Source organism: Lampetra fluviatilis, unplaced genomic scaffold, assembly GCF_964198595.1.
Source record: "Lampetra fluviatilis unplaced genomic scaffold, kcLamFluv1.1 SCAFFOLD_146, whole genome shotgun sequence".
In the NCBI taxonomy this organism is placed as follows: Eukaryota; Metazoa; Chordata; class Hyperoartia; order Petromyzontiformes; family Petromyzontidae; genus Lampetra; species Lampetra fluviatilis.
Genome location: NW_027620937.1, coordinates 72,501 through 95,953, shown reverse-complemented (window position 1 = coordinate 95,953; position 23,453 = coordinate 72,501). Strand labels below are relative to the sequence as shown.

General features: G+C 54.3%; 1 protein-coding gene across 1 annotated transcript in view; it reads right to left on the bottom strand.

Annotated features, from left to right (window-relative positions):
* Nucleotides 1-14,588: 14,588 nt before the first annotated feature.
* Nucleotides 14,589-23,453, bottom strand: part of LOC144954557 (suppressor of fused homolog) — a 56,741-nt gene continuing 47,876 nt past the window's right edge. The window contains exons 11-13 of the mRNA XM_078885028.1: nt 21,991-22,129; nt 16,315-16,383; nt 14,589-15,594 (exon numbers count right to left, since the gene is read on the bottom strand). Coding sequence (XP_078741154.1) covers nt 15,511-15,594; nt 16,315-16,383; nt 21,991-22,129 — 292 coding nt within the window. The 3' untranslated portion in view covers nt 14,589-15,510. The remainder of the gene's footprint in view (nt 15,595-16,314; nt 16,384-21,990; nt 22,130-23,453) is intronic.

Below are 23,453 nucleotides of genomic sequence, written 5' to 3'. Positions count from 1 at the left end.
TTTTATTATTTTATTACTTCCCTTCTACGTGACTTTACCGAAAGAACCAAGAAGAATATACATTGAATTTCGATTTAAAGCTTTCGGCACTGCTGAATGTGACTCCAGTTGCCTGGCAACCCTGCGCTGTCAGACGCATCGCTGATGACGTGGCGTTGTTCGGTTGGACCACGCTGGGCCCGGAAGTGACGTTGCTCCAAACGATCATTGCTCCCTGGCGGAAGTGACGACACACCCGGAAGTAGCCCCCACTTTTATGGCGGGAATGCCGTTGGCGGGAACGGCGACACGTGGCACCTGCCGGGTCTGCCCCGTGACCTCCTGCCAGCGGGCGTTCGACACTTCACGTGGCAGCCTCAAGGTGCACATGGCCTGGCACAAGCGTCGTGGTGACGTCACCGCCATTTAGTGGCGAATGGCGGTTGTTGTTGTGAGCACGTGTTGGCGAGTGGGTGAGTTGGTGGTGGGTGAGTTGGTGGGTGGGTGAGTTGGTGGGTGGGTGAGTTGGTGAGTTGGTGGGTGGGTGAGTTGGTGAGTTGGTGGGTGGGTGAGTTGGTGGGTGGGTGAGTTGGTGGGTGGGTGAGTTGGTGGGTGGGTGAGTTGGTGAGTTGGTGGGTGGGTGAGTTGGTGGGTGGGTGAGTTGGTGGGTGGGTGAGTTGGTGGGTGGGTGAGTTGGTGGGTAGGTGAGTTGGTGAGTTGGTGGGTGGGTGAGTTGGTGGGTGGGTGAGTTGGTGGGTGGGTGAGTTGGTGGGTGGGTGAGTTGGTGGGTGGGTGGGTGGGTGAGTTGGTGGGTGGGTGAGTTGGTGAGTTGGTGGGTGGGTGAGTTGGTGAGTTGGTGGGTGGGTGAGTTGGTGGGTGGGTGAGTTGGTGGGTGGGTGAGTTGGTGGGTGGGTGAGTTGGTGAGTTGGTGGGTGGGTGGGTGAGTTGGTGAGTTGGTGGGTGGGTGAGTTGGTGAGTTGGTGGGTGGGTGAGTTGGTGGGTGGGTGAGTTGGTGGGTGGGTGAGTTGGTGAGTTGGTGGGTGAGTTGGTGGGTGGGTGAGTTGGTGGGTGGGTGAGTTGGTGAGTTGGTGGGGTGGGTGAGTTGGTGGGTGGGTGAGTTGGTGGGTGGGTGAGTTGGTGGGTGGGTGAGTTGGTGGGTGGGTGAGTTGGTGGGTGGGTGAGTTGGTGGGTGGGTGAGTTGGTGGGTGGGTGAGTTGGTGGGTGGGTGAGTTGGTGGGTGGGTGAGTTGGTGGGTGGGTGAGTTGGTGGGTGGGTGGGTGAGTTGGTGGGTGGGTGGGTGAGTTGGTGAGTTGGTGGGTGAGTTGGTGAGTTGGTGGGTGGGTGAGTTGGTGGGTGGGTGAGTTGGTGGGTGGGTGAGTTGGTGAGTTGGTGGGTGAGTTGGTGGGTGAGTTGGTGGGTGGGTGAGTTGGTGGGTGAGTTGGTGGGTGGGTGAGTTGGTGGGTGGGTGAGTTGGTGGGTGAGTTGGTGGGTGGGTGAGTTGGTGGGTGGGTGAGTTGGTGGGTGGGTGAGTTGGTGAGTTGGTGGGTGAGTTGGTGGGTGAGTTGGTGAGTTGGTGAGTTGGTGGGTGGGTGAGTTGGTGGGTGGGTGAGTTGGTGGGTGGGTGAGTTGGTGGGTGGGTGAGTTGGTGGGTGGGTGAGTTGGTGGGTGGGTGAGTTGGTGGGTGGGTGAGTTGGTGGGTGGGTGAGTTGGTGGGTGGGTGAGTTGGTGGGTGGGTGAGTTGGTGGGTGGGTGAGTTGGTGGGTGGGTGGGTGAGTTGGTGGGTGGGTGAGTTGGTGGGTGGGTGAGTTGGTGAGTTGGTGGGTGGGTGGGTGAGTTGGTGGGTGGGTGAGTTGGTGGGTGGGTGAGTTGGTGAGTTGGTGGGTGAGTTGGTGAGTTGGTGGGTGAGTTGGTGGGTGGGTGAGTTGGTGGGTGGGTGAGTTGGTGGGTGGGTGAGTTGGTGGGTGGGTGAGTTGGTGGGTGGGTGGGTGAGTTGGTGGGTGGGTGAGTTGGTGGGTGAGTTGGTGGGTGGGTGAGTTGGTGGGTGGGTGAGTTGGTGGGTGGGTGAGTTGGTGGGTGAGTTGGTGGGTGGGTGGGTGAGTTGGTGGGTGGGTGAGTTGGTGGGTGGGTGAGTTGGTAAGTTGGTGGGTGAGTTGGTGGGTGAGTTGGTGAGTTGGTGAGTTGGTGGGTGGGTGAGTTGGTGGGGGGGGTGAGTTGGTGAGTTGGTGGGTGGGTGAGTTGGTGGGTGGGTGAGTTGGTGGGTGGGTGAGTTGGTGGGTGGGTGAGTTGGTGGGTGGGTGAGTTGGTGGGTGGGTGAGTTGGTGGGTGGGTGGGTGAGTTGGTGGGTGGGTGAGTTGGTGGGTGGGTGAGTTGGTGAGTTGGTGGGTGGGTGGGTGAGTTGGTGGGTGGGTGAGTTGGTGGGTGGGTGAGTTGGTGAGTTGGTGGGTGAGTTGGTGAGTTGGTGGGTGAGTTGGTGGGTGGGTGAGTTGGTGGGTGGGTGAGTTGGTGGGTGGGTGAGTTGGTGGGTGGGTGAGTTGGTGGGTGGGTGAGTTGGTGGGTGGGTGGGTGAGTTGGTGGGTGGGTGAGTTGGTGGGTGGGTGAGTTGGTGGGTGGGTGAGTTGGTGGGTGGGTGAGTTGGTGGGTGGGTGAGTTGGTGGGTGGGTGAGTTGGTGGGTGGGTGAGTTGGTGAGTTGGTGGGTAGGTGAGTTGGTGTGTGGGTGAGTGGGTGGGTGGGTGAGTGGGTGGGTGGGTGGGTGAGTGGGTGGGTGAGTGGGTGGGTGGGTGAGTGGGTGGGTGGGTGGGTGGGTGAGTGGGTGAGTGGGTGGGTGGGTGGGTGAGTGGGTGGGTGGGTGGGTGAGTGGGTGGGTGGGTGAGTGGGTGGGTGGGTGAGTGGGTGGGTGGGTGAGTTGGTGGGTGGGTGAGTGGGTGGGTGAGTGGGTGGGTGGGTGGGTGGGTGGGTGAGTGGGTGGGTGGGTGGGTGAGTGGGTGGGTGAGTGGGTGGGTGGGTGGGTGGGGGAGTGAGTGGGTGGGTGAGTGGGTGGGTGGGTGGGTGAGTGGGTGGGTGAGTGAGTGGGTGGGTGAGTGGGTGGGTGAATGGGTGAGTGGGTGGGTGAGTGAGTGAGTCATCTCCGTCATCCCGGTCAGTCGACCCGTGGCACCTGCTGGGTCTGTCCCGTGACCTCCTGCCAGCGGGCGTTCGACACTTCACGTGGTCGCCTCAAGGTGCACTTGGCCTGGCACAAGCGTCGTGGTGACGCCACCGCCACTTAGTGGCGAATCGCCGTCAGGACTGAAGGTACGTGCCTTACTTCTTGTCTCCATGGCCACTTCTGACTCCAAATGTTACGGGTTCCAGAGACACTTGCAGAGGTAACTTCTTTATTACAATCCAACACTCCAACAGTCCTGATACTCTGTCACAGCCTAGGTACGCAGCCTAGGTACGCAGCCTAGGTACACAGCCTAGGTACGCAGCCTAGGTACGCAGCCTAGGTACGCAGCCTAGGTACGCAGCCTAGGTACGCAGCCTAGGTACGCAGCCTAGGTACACTGCCTAGCTACACAGCCTAGGTACACAGCCTAGGTACACAGCCTAGGTACACAGCCTAGGTACACATCCTAGGTACACAGCCTAGGTACGCAGCCTAGGTACGCAGCCTAGGTACGCAGCTTAGGTACGCAGCTTAGGTACGCAGCCTAGGTACGCAGCCTAGGTACGCAGCCTAGGTACGCAGCCTAGATACGCTGCCTAGGTACGCAGCCTAGGTACGCAGCCTAGGTACGCAGCCTAGGTACGCAGCCTAGGTACGCAGCCTAGATACACAGCCTAGATACGCAGCCTAGGTACGCAGCCTAGGTACGCAGCCTAGATACGCAGCCTAGGTACGCAGCCTAGGTACGCAGCCTAGGTACGCAGCCTAGGTACGCAGCCTAGGTACACAGCCTAGGTACACAGCCTAGGTACGCAGCCTAGATACGCAGCCTAGGTACGCAGCCTAGGTACACAGCCTAGGTACACAGCCTAGGTACGTAGCCTAGGTACACAGCCTAGGTACACTGCCTAGGTACGCAGCCTAGGTACACTGCCTAGGTAGACAGCCTAGATACACAGCCTAGGTACACAGCCTAGATACACAGCCTAGGTACACAGCCTAGATACACAGCCTAGGTACACAGCCTAGGTGCACAGCCTAGATACACAGCCTAGGTACACAGCCTAGATACACAGCCTAGGTACACAGCCTAGATACACAGCCTAGGTACACAGCCTAGATACACAGCCTAGGTACACAGCCTAGGTACACAGCCTAGGTACACAGCCTAGATACACAGCCTAGGTACACAGCCTAGGTACACAGCCTAGGTACACAGCCTAGGTACACAGCCTAGATACACAGCCTAGGTACACAGCCTAGGTACACAGCCTAGGTACACAGCCTAGGTACACAGCCTAGGTACACAGCCTAGATACACAGCCTAGGTACGCAGCCTAGGTACGCAGCCTAGGTACGCAGCCTAGATACACAGCCTAGATACACAGCCTAGGTACACAGCCTAGGTACACAGCCTAGGTACGCAGCCTAGGTACGCAGCCTAGGTACACAGCCTAGATACACAGCCTAGATACACAGCCTAGGTACGCAGCCTAGGTACGCAGCCTAGGTACGCAGCCTAGGTACACAGCCTAGATACACAGCCTAGATACACAGCCTAGGTACACAGCCTAGGTACACAGCCTAGGTACGCAGCCTAGGTACGCAGCCTCGGTACACAGCCTAGGTACACAGCCTAGATACACAGCCTAGGTACACAGCCTAGATACACAGCCTAGGTACACAGCCTAGATACCAGAGGTGGGACAAAGTCATTGTTATGCAAGTCCAAGTCGAGTCGCAAGTCATCAAATTCATGACTCGAGTCTGACTCGAGTCCAAGTCACATGACTCGAGTCCACACCTCTGCTAGATACACAGCCTAGGTACGCAGCCTAGGTACACAGCCTAGGTACACAGCCTAGGTACGCAGCCTAGGTACACAGCCTAGGTACGCAGCCTAGGTACACAGCCTAGGTACACAGCCTAGGTACACAGCCTAGGTACACAGCCTAGGTACACAGCCTAGGTACACTGCCTAGGTACGCAGCCTAGTTACGCAGCCTAGGTACGCAGCCTAGGTACGCAGCCTAGATACGCAGCCTAGATACACAGCCTAGGTACACTGCCTAGGTACGCAGCCTAGGTACACTGCCTAGGTAGACAGCCTAGGTACGCAGCCTAGATACACAGCCTAGGTACACAGCTTAGGTACACAGCCTAGGTACACTGCCTAGGTAGACAGCCTAGGTACGCAGCCTAGGTACGCAGCCTAGGTACGCAGCCTAGGTACGCAGCCTAGGTACGCAGCCTATGTACGCAGCCTAGGTACACAGCCTAGGTACACTGCCTAGGTACGCAGCCTAGGTACACAGCCTAGGTACGCAGCCTAGGTACACAGCCTAGGTACACTGCCTAGGTACACAGCCTAGATACACAGCCTAGGTACACAGCCTAGGTACACAGCCTAGATACACAGCCTAGGTACACAGCCTAGGTACACAGCCTAGATACACAGCCTGGGTACACTGCCTAGATACACAGCCTAGGTACACAGCCTAGGTACGCAGCCTAGGTACACAGCCTGGGTACACTGCCTAGGTACACAGCCTAGGTACGCAGCCTAGGTACGCAGCCTCGGTACACAGCCTAGGTACACAGCCTAGGTACACAGCCTAGGTACGCAGCCTAGGTACGCAGCCTAGGTACGCAGCCTAGGTACGCAGCCTAGGTACGCAGCCTAGGTACGCAGCCTAGGTACGCAGCCTAGGTACGCAGCCTAGGTACGCAGCCTAGGTACACAGCCTAGGTACACAGCCTAGGTACACAGCCTAGGTACACAGCCTAGGTACACAGCCTAGGTACACAGCCTAGGTACACAGCCTAGATACACAGCCTAGGTACACTGCTTAGATACACAGCCTAGGTACACTGCCTAGGTACACAGCCTAGATACACTGCCTAGGTACGCAGCCTAGGTACACTGCCTAGGTACGCAGCCTAGGTACGCAGCCTAGGTACACAGCCTAGGTACACAGCCTAGGTACACAGCCTAGGTACACAGCCTGGGTACACAGCCTAGGTACACAGCCTAGGTACACAGCCTAGGTACACAGCCTAGGTGCACAGCCTAGGTACACTGCCTAGGTACACTGCCTAGGTACACAGCCTAGGTACACAGCCTAGGTACACAGCCTAGGTACACAGCCTAGATACACAGCCTAGGTACACAGCCTAGATACACAGCCTAGGTACACTGCTTAGGTACGCAGCCTAGGTACGCAGCCTCGGTACACAGCCTAGGTACACAGCCTAGGTACACAGCCTAGGTACGCAGCCTAGGTACGCAGTCTAGGTACGCAGCCTAGGTACGCAGCCTAGGTACGCAGCCTAGGTACGCAGCCTAGGTACGCAGCCTAGGTACACAGCCTAGGTACACTGCCTAGGTACACAGCCTAGATACACAGCCTAGATACACAGCCTAGGTACACTGCCTGGGTACACAGCCTGGGTACACAGCCTAGGTACACAGCCTAGGTACACAGCCTGGGTACACAGCCTGGGTACACAGCCTAGGTACACAGCCTAGGTACACAGCCTAGGTACACAGCCTAGGTACACAGCCTGGGTACACAGCCTGGGTACACAGCCTAGGTACACAGCCTGGGTACACAGCCTAGGTACACAGCCTGGGTACACAGCCTAGGTACACAGCCTGGGTACACAGCCTAGGTACACAGCCTAGGTACACAGCCTAGGTACACAGCCTGGGTACACAGCCTGGGTACACAGCCTAGGTACGCAGCCTAGGTACACAGCCTAGGTACACAGCCTGGGTACACAGCCTAGGTACACAGCCTAGGTACACTGCCTAGGTACACAGCCTGGGTACACAGCCTGGGTACACAGCCTGGGTACACAGCCTAGGTACACAGCCTGGGTACACAGCCTAGGTACACAGCCTGGGTACACAGCCTAGGTACACAGCCTGGGTACACAGCCTGGGTACACAGCCTGGGTACACAGCCTAGGTACACAGCCTGGGTACACAGCCTAGGTACGCGGCCTAGGTACGCGGCCTAGATACGCGGCCTAGGTACGCGGCCTAGGTACGCGGCCTAGGTACGCGGCCTAGGTACGCGGCCTAGGTACACGGCCTAGAGACACAGCCTAGGTACACAGCCTAGAGACACAGCCTAGGTACACAGCCTAGAGACACAGCCTAGGTACACAGCCTGGATACACAGCCTAGGTACACAGCCTAGGTACACAGCCTAGAGACACAGCCTAGGTACACAGCCTAGATACACAGCCTAGGTACACAGCCTGGATACACAGCCTAGGTACACAGCCTAGGTACACAGCCTAGGTACACAGCCTAGGTACACAGCCTAGGTACACAGCCTAGAGACACAGCCTAGGTACACAGCCTAGGTACACTGCCTAGGTACACAGCCTAGGTACGCAGCCTGGATACACAGCCTAGGTACACAGCCTGGATACACAGCCTAGGTACACAGCCTAGGTACACAGCCTAGGTACACTGCCTAGGTACACTGCCTAGGTACACTACTCTGGCTACTCTCTGGAACTCGCCCTCACAACGACGTAGAGCCGGGAGTTCCAGAGTCCCACCACTGGCCCTCACAGCGTCCCAGGGTCCTCAGATGGCGGGTCTTGGGTCTTGAGCTACAACTGGCCCTGATCGTCCAGGGAGCTGCCCTTTTATGCCTCGTCCCCAACGAGGGGTGGGGTTGTGTACGCCCCCAGATATCCCACAGAGCACACACAGCCCCCCCTGTTGGTGGCGCCAAGGGGCTTAACTGTCTGGGGTGCCTGGGACCCCAGTGCCTGGCGCCAAGGAGCTTAAGCGTCTGGGTCCCAGAGCCCCCAGCAGCCCCTCCCCTCTTATGTCACTACACAGCCATCATTGAGTCCATCCTCACCTCCATCACCATCTGGTACGCTGCTGCTGCCACTGCCAAGGACAAGAGCAGACTGCAGCGTATCATCATCCGCACTGCTGAGAAGGTGATTGGCTGCAATCTACCAAACCTCGAGGACCCTGAGGCGAGCGAGGAAGATTTTGGCCGATTCCTCTCACCCTGGACACTCTCTGTTCCAGCTACTCCATCAGGACCAAAACCTCGCGTCATAACAAGTGTAACCCGTAAAAACAAAGTGTTTCACTATAAATCCTTTATATGCGTGGCGGCTAGAGTCCTCTCGTCCTCTGGCTTGAGATGGCTGCCACCTATGGGTCAGATGATTGCATTGCACCATTAAGCAATTGGTAATTACATATATTTTTGTCCTAAAAAGTGCAAACATTAATTGTCACGCACAACGAGTCTGTGTGGAAAATGTCAGCTCGATTGGATCACGGGAAGTGGGTTAAAAAACGACCGAAAGATTTGCACGGTCGTAAGCGCGCAAGCGAACTTAATATAAAGGATTTAAAAACAGTATCTGTCAGAAATATCGCAATTGGAGATTTCCCCCAAATCGTCCAGCACAAGCAACTACGGGTCGGTGATAACGGCTCGGAGTAGAAGTCTTCCCGTTCCAGGAGATGTGTTGAATAGCTCTGCCTGTGTGTTCAGGCTTGGATCTGACTTGGCTATGATGTTTAGAGGACCTCTGTTTGTCTGTTCAGGCATGGATTTAGGGTGGCTGTGATATTGTGAATATCTCTGTCTGTGTGTTCAAGCGTGGATCTGGCTTGGCTATGATATTGTGAATATCTCTGTGTGTTCAAGCATAGATCTGGCTTGGCTATGATATTGTGAATATCTCTGTGTGTTCAAGCGTAGATCTGGCTTGGCTATGATATTGTGGATATCTCTGTCTGTGTGTTCAAGCGTAGATCTGACTTGGCTATGATATTGTGAATATCTCTGTCTGTGTGTTCAAGCGTGGATCTAGCTTGGCTATGATATTGTGAATATCTCTGTCTGTGTGTTCAAGCGTAGATCTGGCTTGGCTATGATATTGTGAATATCTCTGTCTGTGTGTTCAAGCGTAGATCTGGCTTGGCTATGATATTGTGAATATCTCTGTCTGCGTGTTCAAGCGTGGATCTGGCTTGGCTATGATATTGTGAATATCTCTGTCTGCCTGTTCAAGCATGGATCTGGCTTGGCTATGATATTGTGAATATCTCTGTCTGCCTGTTCAAGCATGGATCTGGCTTGGCTATGATATTGTGAATATCTCTGTCTGCGTGTTCAAGCGTGGATCTGGCGTGGCTATGATATTGTGAATATCTCTGTCTGCCTGTTCAAGCATGGATCTGGCTTGGCTATGATATTGTGAATATCTCTGTCTGTGTGTTCAAGCGTGGATCTAGCTTGGCTATGATATTGTGAATATCTCTGTCTGCGTGTTCAAGCGTGGATCTGGCTTGGCTATGATATTGTGAATATCTCTGTCTGCCTGTTCAAGCATGGATCTGGCTTGGCTATGATATTGTGAATGTCTCTGTCTGCGTGTTCAAGCATGGATCTGGCATGGCTATGATATTGTGAATATCTCTGTCTGTGTGTTCAAGTGTGGATCTGACTTGGCTATGATATTGTGAATATCTCTGTCTGTGTGTTCAAGCGTGGATCTGGCTTGGCTATGATATTGTGAATATCTCTGTGTGTGTGTTCATGCGTGGATCTGGCTTGGCTATGATATTGTGAATATCTCTGTGTGTGTTCAAGCGTAGATCTAGCTTGGCTATGATATTGTGAATATCTCTATGTGTGTGTTCAAGCGTGGATCTAGCTTGGCTATGGTATTGTGAATATCTCTGTGTGTTCAAGCGTGGATCTGGCTTGGCTATGATATTGTGAATATCTCTGTGTGTGTGTTCAAGCGTAGATCTAGCTTGGCTATGATATTGTGAATATCTCTATGTGTGTGTTCAAGCGTGGATCTGGCTTGGCTATGATATTGTGAATATCTCTGTGTGTTCAAGCGTGGATCTGGCTTGGCTATGATATTGTGAATATCTCTGTGTGTGTGTTCAAGCGTGGATCTGGCTTGGCTATGATATTGTGAATATCTCTGTGTGTGTGTTCAAGCGTAGATCTAGCTTGGCTATGATATTGTGAATATCTCTGTGTGTGTGTCCAAGCGTGGATCTGGCTTGGCTATGATATTGTGAATATCTCTGTCTGTGTGTTCAAGTGTAGATCTGGCTTGGCTATGATATTGTGAATATCTCTGTCTGTGTGTTCAAGCGTGGATCTGGTTTGGCTATGATATTGTGAATATCTCTGTGTGTGTATTCAAGTTTGGATCTGACTTGGCTATGATATTGTGAATATCTCTGTCTGTGTGTTCAAGTGTGGATCTAGCTTGGCTATGATATTGTGAATATCTCTGTCTGTGTGTTCAAGCGTGGATCTGGCGTGGCTATGATATTGTGAATCTGTGTGTTCAAGCGTAGATCTAGCTTGGCTATGATATTGTGAATATCTCTGTCTGTGTGTTCAAGCGTAGATCTGGCTTGGCTATGATATTGTGAATATCTCTGTGTGTGTGTTCAAGCGTAGATCTGGCTTGGCTATGATATTGTGAATATCTCTGTCTGTGTGTTCAAGCGTGGATCTAGCTTGGCTATGATATTGTGAACATCTCTGTCTGTGTGTTCAAGCATGGATCTAGCTTGGCTATGATATTGTGAATATCTCTGTCTGTGTATTCAAGCGTAGATCTGGCTTGGCTATGATATTGTGAACATCTCTGTCTGTGTGTTCAAGCATGGATCTAGCTTGGCTATGATATTGTGAATATCTCTGTCTGTGTATTCAAGCGTAGATCTGGCTTGGCTATGATATTGTGAATATCTCTGTCTGTGTGTTCAAGCGTAGATCTGGCATGGCTATGATATTGTGAATATCTCTGTCTGTGTGTTCAAGCGTGGATCTGGCTTGGCTATGATATTGTGAATATCTCTGTCTGTGTGTTCAAGCGTGGATCTGGCTTGGCTATGATATTGTGAATATCTCTGTCTGTGTGTTCAAGCGTAGATCTGGCTTGGCTATGATATTGTGAATATCTCTGTCTGTGTGTTCAAGCGTGGATCTGGCTTGGCTATGATATTGTGAATATCTCTGTCTGTGTGTTCAAGTGTAGATCTGGCTTGGCTATGATATTGTGAATATCTCTGTCTGTGTGTTCAAGCGTGGATCTGACTTGGCTATGATATTGTGAATATCTCTGTCTGTGTGTTCAAGCGTGGATCTGGCTTGGCTATGATATTGTGAATATCTCTGTGTGTTCAAGCGTAGATCTCGCTTGGCTATGATATTGTGAATATCTCTGTGTGTTCAAGCATGGATCTGGCTTGGCTATGATATTGTGAATATCTCTGTGTGTTCAAGCATGGATCTGACTTGGCTATGATATTGTGAATATCTCTGTCTGTGTGTTCAAGCGTAGATCTCGCTTGGCTATGATATTGTGAATATCTCTGTCTGTGTTCAGGCATAGATCTGGCTTGGCAAACACATTCCTGCTGCGGAGGGAGCTGGTAGGAACGTGTTGGGTTGCTCTGTCAATGGCCTGCAGGGTCAACAACGGCCAGGGCAACGTGGTGTATTCCGCAAATATGCCCGACTGTGAGGGCGGGCACACGCCGGCGTGAGTAGGTGAAACGTTGAGTTTTATAAGGACACCACCGGGTGACCAGCCCCTCCCCACCCAGCCCCACCCCTCCCACCAGCCCCACCCAGCCCCTCCCCATCCTCCCAGCCCCACCCTCCCCACCCAGCCCCACCCCTCCCACCAGCCCCACCCAGCCCCTCCCCATCCTCCCAGCCCCACCCTCCCCACCCAGCCCCTCCCTCCCCACCCAGCCCCTCCCTCCCCACCCAGCCCCTCCCTCCCCACCCAGCCCCTCCCTCCCCACCCAGCCCCTCCCTCCCCACACAGCCCCACCCTTCCCTCCCCACACAGCCCCTCCCTCCCCACCCAGCCCCTCTCCCCACACAGCCCCACCCTGCCCACCCTCCCCACACAGCCCCTCCCTCCCCACCCAGCCCCTCCCTCCCCACACAGCCCCACCCTCCCCACCCAGCCCCTCCCTCCCCACCCAGCCCCTCCCTCCCCACACAGCCCCTCCCTGTACGACGGACGGACACAATAATCCCCTGTGGGCCGGTGGAACCAGGTGCTTCCTACCAGTTTCACAAATCTTGCTGTGGTTTTCCCACCAGATGACGATTGCTTGTGTTGCAATCGAAAACTTCGAATCTAAATGGACCGTTCGTGTCGTGTTGGATACGGCGCGATTCAGGCAGCAAACGACAACCGCTAGAAACGATGTCTTTATTTCACCGGGTGTAGTAAAAAAAACAAAAGGCACACACATTGTGAGCTGCTACAAACTTTGACCAGAGGACACCCAAAAGGCCCTTTTCGTTTTGACACACACACCACACACAGACACACACCACCATGCACCCACACCACACACCACCACGCACACCACCTACACACACCACGCACCCACACCACACACACCACCACGCACACACACACCACCACACACACACCACCACACACACACACCACCACCACACACGCCACCACACACACACGCCACCACACACACCACCACACACACACGCCACCACACACACACCACCACACACACACACCACCACACACACCACCACACACACACACCACCACACACACAACACACACACCACACACACACACCACCACACACCACCACACACACACACACCACACACACACACCACACACACACCACCACACACACACACCACACACCACCACACACACCACCACACACACCACACACACCACACACACACACCACCACACACCACCACACACACACACACCACACACACACACCACACACACACACCACCACACACACACACACACACACACACACACCACACACCACCACACACCACCACACACACACCACCACACACACACCACCACACACACACCACACACACACACACACACACACCACCACACACTCACCACCACACACCACCACACACACACCACCACACACACCACCACACGCCACCACACACACACGCCACCACACGCCACCACACACACACACCACCACACACACACACCACCACACACACACCACACACACACACACCACCACACACACGCCACCACACACACGCCACCACACACACGCCACCACACACACACGCCACCACACAGACCACACACACACCACCACACACACCACCACACACACACACCACCACACCCACACACCACCACACACACCACCACACACACACACCACCACACACACACACCACCACACACCACACCACCACACACACCACCACACACACCACCACACACACCACCACACACACACCACCACACACACACACCACCACACACACACCACCACCACACACACCACCATCGGCACGGCTGCTTCACCCACACCAACACACACACCACCACACACACACACCACCACACACACACCACCACACACACACCACCACACACACACACCACCACACACACACCACCACCACACACACCACCATCGGCACGGCTGCTTCACCCACACCAACACACACACCACCACACACACACACCACCACACACACACACCACCACACACACACCACCACACACACACACCACCACACACACACACCACCACACACACACACCACCACACACACACACCACCACACACACACACCACCACACACACACACCACCACACACACACCACCACACACACACACACACCCCCACACCATCACACACACACACACCCCCACACCACCACCCCACACACACACCCCACACCACCACCACACACCCCAACATGTGTGTCTGTGTGTGTGTCTCTGTGTGTCTCTGTGTGTCTGTGTTATCTCTCTCTGCTTGTGTGTCTGTCTGTGTCTGTCTGTGTCTGTGTGTCTCTCTCTGTGTGTCTGTCTGCGTGTCTCTCTCTGCGTGTCTCTGCGCGTCTCTCTGTGTCTCTCTCTGTGTGTCTGTGTGTCTCTGTGTGTCTCTCTGTGAGTGTCTCTCTCTGTGTGTCTCTGCGTGTCTCTGTGTGTGTCTCTCTCTGTGTGTGTCTCTCTCTGTGTGTGTCTCTCTCTGTGTGTGTCTGTGTGTCTCTCTGTGTGTCTGTGTGTGTCTCTGTGCCTCTCTCTCTCTCTGCGTGTCTCTCTGTGTGTCTCTGCGTGTCTCTCTGCGTGTCTCTGTGTGTGTCTCTCTCTGTGTGTCTCTCTGTGTGTCTCTCTCTGTGTGTCTCTCTGTGTGTCTCTCTGTGTGTCTCTGTGCCTCTCTCTCTCTGTGTGTCTCTCTGTGTGCGTCTCTGTGTGTGTCTCTGTGTGTCTCTGCGTGTCTCTCTCTGCGTGTCTCTGTGTGTCTCTGCGTGTGTGTCTCTCTCTGTGTGTCTCTGTGAGTGTCTCTCTCTGCGTGTCTCTCTGTGTGTGTCTCTCTCTGTGAGTGTCTCTCTCTTTGTCTCTCTCTCTCTGTGTCTCACTGTCTCTCTGTGTGTGTCTCTGTGTGCGAGGGGGATCACAAAGTCCGTGTCAGTGTGAGTCAAAGTCGGCGTCTGGCAGGACGGTGATGGCGAGTTTCATCTCTGCGTGTCTCTGTGCGTCTCTGTGTCTCTCTGTGTCTCTCTCTGTGTCTCTCTCTCTGTGTCTCTCTCACTGTCTCTCTCACTGTCTCTCTGTGTGTGTCTCTGTGTGCGAGGGGGATCACAAAGTCCGTGTCAGTGTGAGTCAAAGTCGGCGTCTGGCAGGACGGTGATGGCGAGTTTCATCTCTGCGTGTCTCTGTGCGTCTCTGCGTGTCTCTCTGTGTGTCTGTGTCTCTCTCTGTGTGTCTCTGTGTGTCTCTCTGTGTGTCTCTCTGTGTGTCTCTCTGTGTGTGTCTCTCTGTGTGTGTCTCTCTGTGTGTCTCTCTGTGTGTCTGTGTCTCTCTGTGTGTGTGTGTGTGTCTCTGTGTGTCTGTGTGTCTCTCTGTGTGTCTCTGTGTGTCTCTGTGTGTGTGTCTCTGTGTGTCTCTGTGTGTCTATGTGTGTGTCTGTGTGTCTCTGTGTGTGTCTGTGTGTCTCTCTGCGTGTCTCTCTGTGAGTGTCTCTCTCTGTGTCTCTCTCTCTGCGTCTCTCTCACTGTGCGTCTCTCTGTGTGTCTGTGTCTCTCTGTGAGTGTCTCTCTCACTGTCTCTCTGACTGTCTCTCTGTGTGTGTCTCTGTGTGCGAGGGGGATCACAAAGTCCGTGTCAGTGTGAGTCAAAGTCGGCGTCCGGCAGGACGGTGATGGCGAGTTTCATCTCTGCGTGTCTCTGTGCGTCTCTGTGCGTCTCTGTGTCTCTCTGTGTCTCTCTGTGAGTGTCTCTCTCTCACTGTGTCTCTGTGTGTGTCTCTGTGTGCGAGGGGGATCACAATGTCCGTGTCAGTGCGAGTCAAAGTCGGCGTCTGGCAGGACGGTGATGGCGAGTTTCATCTCTGGCCACCGGAACTCACGCGGCAGGTTCACCTGCACACAGACACAGGCAAAGGTCCCCCGCGTAGCCTCAACAGACCGCTGGGGCAAGTGCTGATCGTAGTAGCAGCAGCAGCAGCAGCAGCGCCTATGAAGGCTACCGGCACTGTGGCTACACACACAGAGGGGGTGGGTGGCCAGCACCACCACTGGCCATCTTTGTCTGGGTGAGCGTGTGTGTGGGTGAGCGTGTGTGTGAGTGAGCGTGCGGGTGAGCGTGTGGGTGAGTGAGCGTGTGGGTGAGTGAGCGTGTGGGTGAGCGTGTGGAAAGTGGGTGAGTGGGTGAGCGTGTGGGTGAGCGTGTGGGTGAGTGAGAGTGTGGGTGAGTGAGCGTGCGGGTGAGCGTGTGTGTGGGTGAGCGTGTGTGTGGGTGAGCGTGTGGGTGAGCGTGCGGGTGAGCGTGCGGGGTGAGCGTGTGTGCGGGTGAGCGTGTGTGCGGGTGTGCGGGCGAGCGTGTGTGCGGGCGAGCGTGTGTGCGGGCGAGCGTGCGGGCGAGCTTGCGGGCGAGCTTGCGGGCGAGCTTGCGGGCGAGCTTGTATGTGCGGGCGAGCGTGCGGGGCGGGCGAGCGTGCGGGCGGGCGTGCGTGTGGGCGAGCGTGCGTGTGGGCGAGCGTGTGTGTGGGTGAGCGTGTGGGGGAGCGTGTGGGCGAGCGTGTGTGTGGGTGAGCGTGTGGGTGAGCGTGTGGGTGAGCGTGAGGGTGAGCGTGTGCGCACCTCTTCGAGGCCCGGGAGCTCTTCCAGGTCCCTGAGCAGCTCGTCCGCACGCTCAGTGGGCAGCAGCACCTACAGTGACACACACACACAGTGACACACACACACAGTGACACACACACACAGTGACACACACACACAGTGACACACACACACAGTGACACACACACACAGTGACACACACACACACACACAGTGACACACACACACACACACAGTGACACACACACACACACACAGTGACACACACACACACACAGTGACACACACACACACACAGTGACACACACACACACAGTGACACACACACACACAGTGACACACACACACACACAGTGACACACACACAGTGACACACACACAGTGACACACACACAGTGACACACACAGTGACACACACACAGTGACACACACACAGTGACACACACACAGTGACACACACACAGTGACACACACACAGTGACACACACACAGTGACACACACACAGTGACACACACACACACACAGTGACACACACACAGTGACACACACACAGTGACACACACACACAGTGACACACACACAGTGACACACACACACAGTGACACACACGCTCAGTGACACACACACAGTGACACACACACACAGTGACACACACACACACAGTGACACACACACAGTGACACACACACACACACAGTGACACACACACACAGTGACACACACACACAGTGACACACACACACAGTGACACACACACACACACAGTGACACACACAGTGACACACACAGTGACACACACACAGTGACACACACACAGTGACACACACACAGTGACACACACACAGTGACACACACACAGTGACACACACACAGTGACACACACACAGTGACACACACACACACAGTGACACACACACACACAGTGACACACACACAGTGACACACGCACACAGTGACACACACACACACACAGTGACACACACAGTGACACACACACACACACACAGTGACACACACACAGTGACACACACACACAGTGACACACACACACACACAGTGACACACACACACACACAGTGACACACACACACACAGAGTGACACACACACACACACAGTGTACACACACAGAGTACACACACACACAGTGACACACACACACAGTGTACACACACAGAGTACACACACACACAGTGACACACACACACAGTGTACACACACAGAGTACACACACACACAGTGACACACACACAGATACAGATACACAGTGACACACACACACACACACAGTGACACACACACACAGTGACACACACACACAGTGACACACACACACAGTGACACACACACACAGTGACACACACACACACACAGTGACACACACACACACACAGTGACACACACACAGATACACAGTGACACACACAGTGACACACGCACAGTGTACACACACACACATAGTGACACACACAGTGACACACACACACATAGTGTATACACACACACAAAGATAAAGATCCCCTGTATAGCCTTAACAGACTGTAGGGGCAAGTGCTGTTAGCGAGCACCTATGAAGGCCGGAACGGCACACGAGGGGGTGGGTGGCCAGCACCACGCCCGGCCGCCTTTGTCTCCCTAGCGTCGATGTTTACACATCTCACCAGGTACTCATTTGAGGCTGAGTCGACCTAGGGGAGGCCCAGGACCGGTTCAGATAATCGTCACTGGTGTTGGCCGTGAGCGGGAATCGAACTCGGGTCGACGGGTTCATAGCGCAGCGCGCTAACCACTACACCCACCACTCCCCACAGTGACACACACACACAGTGACACACACACACAGTGACACACACACACACAGTGACACACACACACAGTGACACACACACACACACAGTGACACACACACACACAGTGACACACACACAGTGACACACACACAGTGACACACACACACAGTGACACACACACACACACTGACACACACACACACACAGTGACACACACACACAGTGACACACACACAGTGACACACACACACAGTGACACACACACACAGTCACACACACACACACAGTGACACACACACACAGTGACACACACACAGTGACACACACACATAGAGTGTAGTACACACACACACAGTGACACACACACACACACAGTGACACACACACACAGTGACACACACACACAGTGACACACACACAGAGTGTAGTACACACACACACAGTGACACACACACACAGTGACACACACACAGTGACACACACACACAGTGACACACACACACAGTGACACACACACACACAGTGACACACACACACACAGTGACACACACACACAGTGACACACACACACAGTGACACACACACATAGAGTGTAGTACACACACACACACACAGTGACACACACACACAGTGACACACACACAGTGACACACACACATAGAGTGTAGTACACACACACACACACAGTGACACACACACACACAGTGACACACACACACACAGTGACACACAGTGACACACACACACAGTGACACATACAGAGTGTAATACACACACAGTGACACACACACACACACAGTGACACACACACACAGTGACACATACAGAGTGTAATACACACAGTGACACACACACACACACAGTGACACACACACACACAGTGTACACACACACACAGTGTACACACACACAGTGACACACACACACAGTGACACACACACATAGAGTGTAGTACACACACACACACACACAGTGACACACACACACACACAGTGACACACACACACACACAGTGACACACACACAGTGACACACACACACACACAGTGACACACACACACACACACAGTGACACACACACACACACAGTGACACACACACACACACAGTGACACACACACACACACAGTGACACACAGTGACACACACACACAGTGACACATACAGAGTGTAATACACACACACACACAGTGACACACACACACACAGTGTACACACACACACACAGTGTACACACACACAGTGTACACACACACAGTGACACACACACAGTGTACACACACACATAGTGTAGTACACACACACACACAGGTCACTCACCCGCTCACCCACACACTCACCTACTCACCTACTCACTCACACACCTACTCACTCACTCACCTACTCACTCACCTACTCACTCACCTACTCACTCACTCACCTACTCACTCACCTACTCACTCACTCACCTACTCACTCACCTACTCACTCACCTACTCACTCACTCACCTACTCACTCACCTACTCACTCACTCACCTACTCATCTACTCACTCACTCACCTACTCACTCATCTACTCCCTCACTCACCTACTCACTCACTCACCTACTCACTCACTCACCTACTCACTCATCTACTCCCTCACTCACCTACTCACTCACCTACTCACTCACCTACTCACTCACTCACCTACTCACTCACCTACTCACTCACTCACCTACTCATCTACTCCCTCACTCACCTACTCACTCACCTACTCACTCACTCACCTACTCACTCACTCACCTACTCATCTACTCCCTCACTCACCTACTCACTCACCTACTCACTCACCTACTCACTCACCTACTCACTCACCTACTCACTCACTCACCTACTCACTCACCTACTCACTCACTCACCTACTCATCTACTCCCTCACTCACCTACTCACTCACCTACTCACTCACCTACTCACTCACTCACCTACTCACTCACTCACCTACTCACTCACTCACCTACTCACTCACTCACCTACTCACTCACCTACTCATCTACTCCCTCACTCACCTACTCACTCACCAACTCACTCACTCACCTACTCACTCACCTACTCACTCACCTACTCCCTCACTCACCTACTCACTCACTCACCTACTCACTCACTCACCTACTCATCTACTCCCTCACTCACCTACTCACTCACTCACCTACTCACACACTCACCTACTCACTCACTCACCTACTCACTCACCTACTCACTCACCTACTCACTCACCTACTCACTCACTCACCTACTCACTCACCTACTCACTCACCTACTCACTCACCTACTCACTCACTCACCTACTCACTCACCTACTCACTCACTCACCTACTCACTCACCTACTCACTCACCTACTCACTCACCTACTCACTGACTCACCTACTCACTCACCTACTCACTCACTCACCTACTCACTCACCTACTCACTCACCTACTCACTCACTCACCTACTCACTCACCTACTCACTCACCTACTCACTCACCTACTCACTCACTCACCTACTCACCTACTCACTCACCTACTCACACACCTACTCACACACCTACTCACTCACTCACCTACTCACTCACCTACTCACTCACTCACCTACTCACTCACCTACTCCCTCACTCACCTACTCATCTACTCCCTCACTCACCTACTCACTCACCTACTCACTCACTCACCTACTCACACACCTACTCACTCACCTACTCACTCACCTACTCACACACCTACTCACTCACCTACTCACTCACTCACCTACTCATTCACCTACTAACTCACCTACTCACTCACCTACTCACTCACCTACTCACTCACTCACCTACTCACTCACTCACCTACTCTACTCCCTCACTCACCTACTCATTCACCTACTCACCTACTCACTCACCTACTTACCTACTCACTCACCTACTCCCTCACTCACCTACTCTACTCCCTCACTCACCTACTCACTCACTCACCTACTCACCTACTCATTCACCTACTCTACTCCCTCACTCACCTACTCATTCACCTACTCACCTACTCACTCACCTACTTACCTACTCACTCACCTACTCCCTCACCTACTCATCTACTCACTCACTCACACACCTACTCACTCACCTACTCACTCACTCACCTACTCACTCATTCACCTACTCACTCATTCACCTACTCACTCACTCACCTACTCACTCACCTACTCACTCATTCACCTACTCACTCATTCACCTACTCACTCACCTACTCACTCACTCACCTACTCACTCACTCACCTACTCACTCACTCACCTACTCACCTACTCATTCACCTACTCCCTCACTCACCTACTCACTCACCTACTCACTCACCTACTCACCTACTCACTCACCTACTTACCTACTCACTCACCTACTCCCTCACCTACTCATCTACTCACTCACTCACACAGCTACTCACTCACCTACTCACTCATTCACCTACTCACTCATTCACCTACTCACTCATTCACCTACTCACTCACCTACTCACTCATTCACCTACTCACTCATTCACCTACTCACTCATTCACCTACTCACTCACCTATTCACTCACCTACTCACCTACTCACTCACCTACTCACTCACTCACCTACTCACTCATTCACCTACTCACTCATTCACCTACTCACTCATTCACCTACTCACTCATTCACCTACTCACTCATTCACCTACTCACTCATTCACCTACTCACTCACCTATTCACTCACCTACTCACTCACCTACTCACTCACTCACCTACTCACTCATTCACCTACTCACTCATTCACCTACTCACTCACCTACTCACTCATTCACCTACTCACTCATTCACCTACTCACTCATTCACCTACTCACTCACCTATTCACTCACCTACTCACCTACTCACTCACTCACCTACTCACCCCCCCCCCCCCCCCCCCCGTTACCTGCAGCCAAGGCCCCTGTGAGACGTAGGGGTGGAGGGAGGTGACGACTGCTCCCTCCACCCCGGGGCTGACGAGAGTGACCGCAGCGTCCCCCGTCACATCCTTGAAGGTGAAGTGTCGTCCGTGACGCAGCCTGCCCCTGCACGCGGGAGACACGGCCAGCGTGACGCTCACCCACTCGCTCACCCCACTCGCTCGCTCGCTCGCCCAGTCACTCACCCAGTCACTCACCAGCTCACCCAGTCACTCACCCACTCACTCGCTCGCTCGCTCGCCCAGTCACTCACCCAGTCACTCACCAGCTCACCCAGTCACTCACCCACTCACTCGCTCGCTCGCCCAGTCACTCACCCAGTCACTCACCAGCTCACCCACTCGCTCACCCACTCACTCGCTCGCTCGCCCAGTCACTCACCCAGTCACTCACCCAGTCACTCACCAGCTCACCCAGTCACTCACCCACTCACTCGCTCGCTCGCCCAGTCACTCACCCAGTCACTCACCAGCTCACCCACTCGCTCACCCACTCACTCGCTCGCTCGCTCGCCCAGTCACTCACCCAGTCACTCACCCAGTCACTCACCCACTCGCTCACCCACTCACTCGCTCGCTCAGTCACTCACCCAGTCACTCACCCAGTCACTCACCAGCTCACCCACTCGCTCACCCACTCACTCACTCGCTCGCTCGCCCAGTCACTCACCCAGTCACTCACCCAGTCACTCACCAGCTCACCCAGTCACTCACCCACTCACCAACACGCTCACCCAGTCACTCGCTCGCTCAGTCACTCACCCAGTCACTCACACGCTCACCCACTCACTCGCTCGCTCACCCAGTCACTCACCAGCTCACTCACTTACTCACCAACACGCTCACCCAGTCACTCACTTACTCACTCACCCAGTCACCCACCCACTCACCAACACACTCACCCAGTCACTCACCCACTCACCCACTCACCCACCCAGTCACTCGCCCGCCCACTTACTCACCAACACACTCACCCACCCACTCACTCGCTCACCTGCCCGATCGCCCACCCACCCACTCACCCAACCACTCACTCACTCACCAACCCACTCACCCACCCACTCACCCACCCACCCACCCACCCACTCACCCACCCACTCACCCACCCACTCACCCACCCACTCACTCACTCACTCACTCACCCACTCACTCACCCACTCACTCACCCACTCACTCACCCACTCACCCACCCACTCACTCCGTCACCCACTCACCCACCCACCCACCCACCCACCCACCCACCCACTCACCCACCCACCCACTCACCCACCCACCCACTCACCCACCCACCCACTCACCCACCCACTCACCCACCCACTCACTCACCCACCCACCCACTCACCCACCCACTCACCCACCCACTCACCCACCCACTCGCTCACCCAGTCACTCACCAGCTCACCCAGTCACTCTCCAGCTCACTCACTTTC